The sequence below is a fragment of the Glandiceps talaboti genome, chromosome 8, assembly GCF_964340395.1.
Source record: "Glandiceps talaboti chromosome 8, keGlaTala1.1, whole genome shotgun sequence".
NCBI classification, from domain to species: Eukaryota; Metazoa; Hemichordata; class Enteropneusta; family Spengelidae; genus Glandiceps; species Glandiceps talaboti.
In genome coordinates this window covers 4,906,819-4,915,770 of record NC_135556.1, presented here as the reverse complement: position 1 = coordinate 4,915,770, position 8,952 = coordinate 4,906,819, and the positions used below count along the sequence as shown (strand labels likewise).

Here is an 8,952-nt window from a genome sequence, read left to right as displayed (position 1 = left end):
CTACCGTACCCAATATTTTCCCAACGGAAAATATGATTGACACAAAAGGGCCTTGACAGTGACAAACCTTTAGGTAACACGTATTTTCAAGCTGAATGAAGAAAATAGTGGGGTATAGTATAGATATATCTCCCTAAGTATGTTTTTTTTAAAATAAAAAATCACCGGTTTGGACCGTTTTGATTTCGAGCACCGCGGAACCGCAGTGACGTAGGCAGAACCAGTGACGTAGGCAGAACCAGTAACGTGGGCAGAACCCAGTGACGTGGAGGATATATAATCCATATTTGCTGCTCAAAGACAATGATTTATAAAACATATCTGCCGTGTACAGCAACATTATGCATATTAACATATGACAGAAACTATCCGGTGCATGCGTACACGTAGACTTCAACTCTCATCGAAATATGACCATACCAAGATTGAACCATGAAACGAACGTAACGCCCTCTAAAGGACTTATCACCCAGGGCATGGTAAACTATCGTATTGCTGTCCCAGTTTGCTGAAAAAACCTGAAAACGAAAAAAAGCACGTCGGTTTGAAAGTATACTTTCAGCCATAAAACCAATGTCAACTGATTACTTGCTCTGGAAAGACCGAGGGAAAGACAATTTCCTTGAACGCGATTATTCGATATCCGTGAGATTCTTTGAGGACATGTCTTTAGTACATTTAAACAAATTGAAAGTTGTCTGTATGCTAGTGTTATTTTGTCTCTGCTACAAAAGACAGCTACTCAAAGTTGAACAAAATAAAAAACCATCATAGTTGTCGTTTGAATAAAGTTTGTTCATGTTCATGATATTCTCCATTCCGCGATATGAAGCAATATTTTTACTTACAGATATTATTATGGTCAACACATTGTAATGATAATCAAAATGGCTGCCATATCCTGATATTGCGATTGTATACGATACAGACAACCTATTCTTGTCTATGCACTGTGATCGATCATCTCCAGTAAACGTTGAAAAAACGACTACATGCAGGCCTATAGTAACTATATCAATATGGGGTGAGATCCCCGCCAAATTAGAATTCCTTTATGTACGATTTTGTTAATTGTCTAATTCCCATTATATCACTTTTACCTTTATTTAGCATAAAATTATAATTATTTTATTATTATCTTATAAATTAACTGACGGTTTTAGTCAATTCAATTCAATTCAATTCAATAACTTTATTGTCCGCATATGAATGCGGACATTTGTCTTTAAGCTCAAAATACAATTTACAAAACAATTTAGACAAGGACAATACAAATTCTGTGAGTTTAAAATGGTCTTTACAATGAGTATAAACTTGACACAGCTGTTGGAACGCGATGTTTTGAAGAGGTTTTTTCTCGAAAGAGAATTCTCTAACGGCGTCCAGATGGGAGCTTATCAAAAGAGTTGTGCAAAGAATGCATATGATCATTGACAATTTTCTGAGCTTTCCCGTTAACTGCGCATGCTGTATGATAGTGACATGTCAATGTAGTTTGACGACAGCTAATGATCTTCTCTGCTGTGTTTACAATTCGACAGAGTTTACTCCTGTTTTTAACTGTGAGGTTACCATACTAAAATATTACACTGAAAGTCAAAACACTTTAAATGATAGACCTGTACACCAATTGCAGCACATTCTGACTGAATTTATCCTTCTTTTGTAGTTATTTAATCAATATTTTGTCATTATTTGATGTCTAATTATTATTTTATCATTATTTTATCATTAACTGATTGAAGTTATGTAATCTATATATTGTCATTATTTGATGATTAATTCATAAAATTGTCATCATTATAAAAAACCTATCTACATAATAGAGGAGAGGTAATTCAGAGACATTTAGAATAAAAAGAGTTTATAGGACAACATTATTTACCTTCTGAGAGCCATTATCCTCGTAAACATACGCCCAAGTACTCGTATCACCATAGTATAATTTATAAGCAGTAACCCATTCACTATAGTATTCACGTCCCTGTAAAAGAACATATATATATATATAATTAAGATTTTACACTCGTGATATCACATGACAAAGCACTTGTACTCTGCAACATTTGACCCACATAGCACGACGCAAATTGTCAATCATAAATAACACTCTGCACTTTTGTTCCAACAACATAACAATGCCTAAATCTAATACTTCATTTCTCTAAGCCAATGTTACATCTTTAGTGGGTGATAGAGTATTTTCCTTGTTTCGAATACAGTATTAACTTGGTGTCTTCAGAAAGTTGACAATCTTCACCAAAACTTGTTTAAAAAACGAAGAAGTATGCAACATACGTAACTTTATTATGAACCTTACATCACCATCTTCCTTTCTTCTCATTCTTTGTTAAAACATTTAATTATTATCAAAAAGCAAACCGTGTCACTCAGATATAAAAGTTACTGTACCTGAGTAGCGACCTGAGTTACCCATTTAACAGACCCAATATCAACTTGTAGCCACTGACCAACCGAGTTGGAGCTTGAACGCCAGGATCGGTCCCAGTAGGTGGCTGCGTAGTACCATGAATAAACAGAACTGGCTGTTATCTGATTAGAAGGAATGGCACCACTTTCACATCCTACAGCAACACCATTACACCATGATGATCATAGAAAGAAAGCCATTTGCAATTGCTGTTTATCGTTTCAATTCATTTCGAAAAATCAATCGGACAATTGGACAGACTGAGAAATATGAATGAAGTTGTGTGTGCATGGTTTACATTTCAATGTAGTTATTGGAGACACGTTTTCTTGTTTTCTTTCATTCTTCCTTTCCCTGTTCATATTCCCACCTTTCCCATATCCCCTTTCCAAAATGTATACATGTGGTACTTCAAAAGAATTGTCATTGACATCTGAAATACACGGTGGTTGGATTTTAATAGAATGACGTCACTGATAGCAATATGTTACAGCTGAGGACAAGTTGACAGGAAGTGGAAAAATGTAGCAATGACTTACTAGTAAAGTTGGCGGGAGGGTTACAACACATGACTTACTTGTACAAGTTGGTGGGGAGGGGTACAACATAGCAATGACTTATCAGTACAAGTTGATGGGAGGGGGTATAATATAGCAATGACTCACCAGTATAAGTTGACGGGAGGGGGGTACAACATAGCAATGACTCACCAGTATAAGTTGATGGGAGGGGGGTACAGCATAGCAATGACTCACCAGTATAAGTTGATGGGAGGGGGTATAATATAGCAATGACTCACCAGTATAAGTTGACGGGAGGGGGGTACAACATAGCAATGACTTACTAGTACAGGTTGGCGACGTAGTCCAGCTGCCCTGGTTGCACGTGACTGTACTGGATCCACTCATACTGTACCAGCTGTTGTCACATAACATTTGGATCTGTGTCCCACTAGATACTGGGTAAGTGTGGGAACCACTGATATAGCCATATGTAGGGGCCCTAGGGGTGTAACAGTTGGCTGGAGTGTTTTAATAAAGGGGCATGACCTGAATGTAAGTTTTTGCTGCATAATCAACAGTTACTCACAGTATCATACTTTCTAAAGTATTACCATCACCTCAGACCACATAGTGCTAGTGAGCCAACTGACAGAACTCACAACCTGACCAACGCAGAATCCGACCAAGTAAAGAAACATCAACTAGCAATATAAGGAGACGATTGTAAGCCATAGAAGACATTCTCTGAGGTTTAATGTAATTTGCATTTAAATAAACGGTTAAATAAATGAAACTTAGCTTGTGCTACACATTGTGTATTCGTATGTGTACAAAAATCTTTGGGAGAAATTTCCAGCACACAAAGTAAGAAAATTACAAAAATACCTGAACAGTCATATCCCACATATCCTTCAGTACACGTACATTTATAATATCGAGCACTGCCGTCACAAATCTCAGTACATGTTGCACCATTCTGACATGGATCACCATAGCAACCACCCAAAGAATCCTGTGTAATACGAAAATTGTATTATATTAAATTTCTTTAAAATGTCAACATTTCGACGTTTCAGGCCCACTTTTTGAAATTACCATTAACCTTGTATGTGTTTCAGTAGTTTACTGCTGTCAAGGAAAAAAATGTCTATGTTCCATCAAAACATGATTACATACATACATACATACATACATACACACATACATACATACATACATACATACATACATACATACATATTTATTTATTTATTTATTTATGAAGCCGTGTACACAAGAAGTGACATTGGCAAGAAAATATACCAAATGAAACACGTACTGATGTTTAAAATGTCTTGAAAATATTAAGAGATATTTAGCTGTGACACTTGTAACATACATACATACATACATACATACATACATACCTACATACCTACCTACCTACCTACCTACCTACCTACCTACCTACATACATACATACATACATACATACATACATACTGTTGCGGAAAGTTTGTGAGTGACACGCCCCAGGGTGCATGTATTTTGAAATTGGCTCATCTCAGTACTATAATGGAGAAAGTTGGATTTTCCCCTGTATTTCAGGTCTAGATACCCCGTGTTTTAAAGCACATTGTTCATATGCCAATCGGTTGCTGAGGGGCGGAGTCTTGGTCACATGGTCAGATAGCTATAGCAACACTTTTCTCCTATGCTCTATCTCTCTCTTGCTGGACACCGTGTAGTCAACATCGTGTCAAATACGCTCTTGACATAAGAAGAATTTAACGTTGGAATAAAGATGGATCAATTCACTTTAGAAGGTAGTGAGCTCAAGGCAATAGCTAGGCCTAGACTAGGAGCTTCGATCTGTTCCGTGGCTACTTCTAAAAAGATCCAAGTTAAACCATGAACATTGCATTGTGTGTAGTCTGAGCTAATTCCCTGAAGTCCAAGCGAACCCTTGTAGATATGAGTAACACGAAATGTTACATTGGTTGCGGCCTTGGACAAGGTACGTAGTGACACGACGTTTAAACCTTAAGAAGACGAAAATTAAGTGACGGAAATTGCAGAAGCACAGACTGTGTCTGAAAGCGTGGAATTGTGAATAAACAGAAAACGATAGACGCGGCTCGACTAGCTGACATGTGATTGGATTGGCATAGCAGAGACAAGGAGTATTAAAGAACAGTTCGATTTTCAAGAGATATCGGGCTCACTCTGATCAGAACGCAGCAGTTTGCACGTGAAGTATGTTTAAGACTTTTGATGGACAAAGAACTCAATCATACGTTAGCAAAATCTTTTTCAAAGATTGACATTATTTTTATTGCGCGAATTTATTTCTATTCGTGATCAGCGATTTTGTTACTGTGTGTACAAAGCTAATCATGAGAGAAATGTATAAGAAAAATAATTGTATGCTCGATTTGCTTTGACGACGAACAATTTTTGAAATCTATTTTCTTATCAGAACCATTTCAGTGATGCTGTTTTACACCTGAACAGTCGCGTACAAGCAGAAAGAATATTATTGATGATTTATTTATGGATAAATTTTAGATTAAGATTTATCGAAGTTTTATTGATCGAAGTTTGACTGACTCAGAGCTATAGTGAGCCGAAAACGCTACAGATATATGCGTTGCTCACACGTTGAGTCGGACTGTGTGATTTAAAGTTCCTACAGTAAAGAAAGGAACCATGGTGATAAAGTATTTTATTGAATCTGCAGTACAAGATAAATATTCGAATTCAAATTTGAGTATAAAACACAGATCCGACCCGAAATGAGCTTTAATATTGTCTATGCAAAATTTCTTTCAAATTCCGCAAGAATTTATGAAATTCCTCCGATGCTAAAAAACCGTATGATAACTGCTAGTCCAACTTTTTTTCAATCGTAAAGTTGTTTTTTAAAGAAAGAATGTAATATCACTTGTTTTTATGAAATTATCGTTTATTTCATGATTTTTGAGTTATCATTGAAGAGTACCTGTATGATTGATTTTGCGGCAAGTCAAAAGTAAAAAGGGGTTTAATTTTATCTGGGAAAAAGACAGGCATAACTGTGTGAGGGAATGAATAGTCTGACCAGACGCTGTATGATAGAGGATTCTAAAAAAGGTTCTTCTTGAATAGAATATCCACTCAAATTATCATCAATGTTGAAACGATAATCGCTGCAATTCTAATCTTTGAAAGTAAACTCGAAATGAGACTGTTGATCAAGAAATGAGCACACATTCATAAATATTCCAAGTTTAATTTCTTAGCTTGTAATTTTCTCCTTTTCTATCGATTTACAAGATCATCAAAGAATTTCAGTTGTGGAAGGCAATTATTTTGAATATTTTAATGCCTGATATGGAAGTCAGACTTTGGGAGGAGGGGATAGTGTTACGGATGACAGAACACAACTTTCTGATATTCGAAAAGTTTTAAAGTCATGCGAGGTCACAGTGAAAACTCAGTTGTAGTGAATTAATAATTGGAACAAATGTTTACATATCGCGAATAGTATTCTTCTAAGATGACAACATTAAGTTATTATAAGATCAACAGTGTCGAATAATGACTGATTACAGGCAGCTGGAAGAACAATGACGTGATCACATTGTTTAACTAGTTTTCACATAATTGTCAATATCATTTGTATTGAATTAAGGCAACAACAACACTCCCGTTTATTCATTTATGGTGCTGATTATTTTATCATCCAATCATTTGAGTATTGTATAGTTTATGTTTATAAGAATTTAACGTTGGAATAAAGATGGATCGATTCACTTTAGAAGGCCTAGACTAGGAGCTTCGATCTGTTCCGTGGCTACTTCTAAAATGTTCCAAGTTAACCATGAACATTGTGTGTAGTCTGAGCTAATTCCCTGAAGTCCAAGCGAACCCTTGTACCGTGAATCAAGTGTAGATATGAGCTTAACACAAATTGTTACACCTGAACATCTCTCAACCTATCGCTGAGTTATCACAGCTTTTCAAATGTATCAGTCGTTTAAAAACACCTATATGTTCTGCATATATATCAGTTTATTTCATCTATACTTACGATTCCTGGAACAGAACATATCTTAAATATTTGAGACTTCAACTTCTACTATCGCTCGTCACTCAAGACTGTGACAAACCTGGTATCATGAACCATGCATGTAACATGACACACATTACATCGAAAGAGTTATGGACAATGACGCTGTCACAAAAATGTTAACACTTACAGTCAAATCAGTTAGATAAAATATTTCCACTCTAAATATATGTTTGGGTATTGAAGTTGGTGTTTAGATATCACCCATTCAATTATAGCTTTAAGTCCTCAAACTCTTACAATTGTTTGGGAAAGTATATTCAAAATATACTGCAGCCAATGTCAACACATATTCCACAATCTTGTCTCAACTTGGAATTTGGAACTTTAAGTTAACTAGCCACTGTATGCCATTTGATGAAGGGAAAGTAGCCGTCCTGCATTCTTCTCCAGTCAGAATCGAGTCCCCATATGAATTCCCATCACACGTGTTTCAGCCAAGTGCCTATACTTGCCTTTTTTCAAGTATGACAACTAAGCCTAGCCATTTCATAGATAGCATCGCAAATATACCGGCCACATAAAGAAACTGTGCATGATTAATATATTTTTGCAATATATATATTTTTCTCACCGAGGAGCTCAAAATTGTCTATACCTAACTTTACCCTACCTGTGACCCACCTAATCACCATCTCTGTCCAAGGGGAGTACGAGAGGCAGTACCACTTTTGATTGTCTACAGCCCCCAGGGGAGAGATCACCAGGGGTAAATTAAGTCAAAGGTGTCACTTTGTCTCATACTCACCACATTTACACATCCTCTGCTCAAGATTTTCACCGGTGGAAATATATGTTAAAATATGACTTTTCGTTTAGTGATAAGGTTTTTCAGGTTGTCCAGTGTTATCACCTGGCCTAATCTTAGCTTATGTAACTGACAGGTGCAACCCATGTCATGGCATGGGCAACATGTGGCTGCGACATCTTAATCGACAATAAACAAAATTATTCCTCTTCGGTGAAATTTGTTTTATATGTAAATTATATCATACACAATTTCTTTTTTGTTTTCAGTATAGATTCATCATACCTGGTGTGCTTCAGCTAACTGCCTATACTTGCCTCCATACAAGTATGACAATTGTCCCATTTCGTAGATAGCATCCCTGTTTAGTTGACACAGAGATTCGGTCTTCCAGAAATTCAGAGATTCACAGTCGTCACTTTTGATACAGAATGATACACACTCTCCAAGACTTCGTGCCCTCTTGTTCTTGTACACCCCACCAAGGTAGACGAAGTTGGTTTCGTGTTTCTCGATAGATACCATATAGGACGATCGGTGACAGGATAACCGAATATTTGCAAAGTTGTCTTCATCATTGCAATATACCACTCCAAAGAGGAATACCAAGATAATTATTTTAAACATGACGAAGAAAACGTAACGAAGAAAATGGTGTTTTGGAAAATTCGTCAAATGTGGTGACACCCTAAGTCGTTCTTACATGTACCTCAGATTTCAAATCCGGTGGGGAGATGAGAGTAAATTACAATATCGTTTATTTAGACTTAGACTTAGACTGAACTCGTACAGAAATGAACTTTCATCATATCATCGTTTATTTACTATAATAGTATAAATATCACATAAGTTCACATTTCCTCATACTTTTTTTCAGAATAACTGCTTAAAGGACTATTTGACACAAATAGACAGAGCAAAGGAGTCATTTGAATGAAAAAGTCATCAAAAAATAACAGTTTGAGTCTCATATAGTTAGTTGTACGGTGATGGTTACTGAACCAATTAGGAGTAACTCAAGGGGTCCTACGAATTGTACGTAATTTTCTTGGATCGATTTCTAAAATTGATTCCTATGAGGTTTTCATGATACTGCTGACGTCATCGGTTGTCTGTCGAGTTTCTTTTGTTTTCCAGTGCCTAATAGAATCCACATTCTAAATTTTCAATTGTCTCAAAC

At 36.3% G+C, this 8,952-nt stretch overlaps 1 protein-coding gene across 1 annotated transcript; it reads right to left on the bottom strand.

Moving 5' to 3' along the window:
• Positions 1-365: 365 nt before the first annotated feature.
• Positions 366-8,399, bottom strand: LOC144438740 (uncharacterized). The gene is made up of 6 exons (XM_078127894.1): positions 8,058-8,399; positions 3,820-3,946; positions 3,279-3,452; positions 2,413-2,609; positions 1,886-1,984; positions 366-518 (listed from the first exon to the last, which is right to left on the bottom strand). The coding sequence occupies exons 1-6, from the start codon at positions 8,397-8,399 to the stop codon at positions 366-368; spliced, it is 1,092 nt and encodes a 363-aa protein (XP_077984020.1).
• Positions 8,400-8,952: the final 553 nt, after the last annotated feature.

Excerpts from the sequence above, each read along its gene's own strand:
- LOC144438740 (XM_078127894.1), bottom strand. The coding sequence starts at position 8,399 with ATGTTTAAAATAATTATCTTGGTATTCCTCTTTGGAGTGGTATATTGC. Across the intron at positions 3,453-3,819 it reads TGTGGGATATGACTGTTCAG|CCAACTGTTACACCCCTAGG; the intron begins GTATTTTTGTAA and ends AAAACACTCCAG. Across the intron at positions 2,610-3,278 it reads GACTACGTCGCCAACCTGTA|CATGGTGTAATGGTGTTGCT; the intron begins CTAGTAAGTCAT and ends TTCTATGATCAT.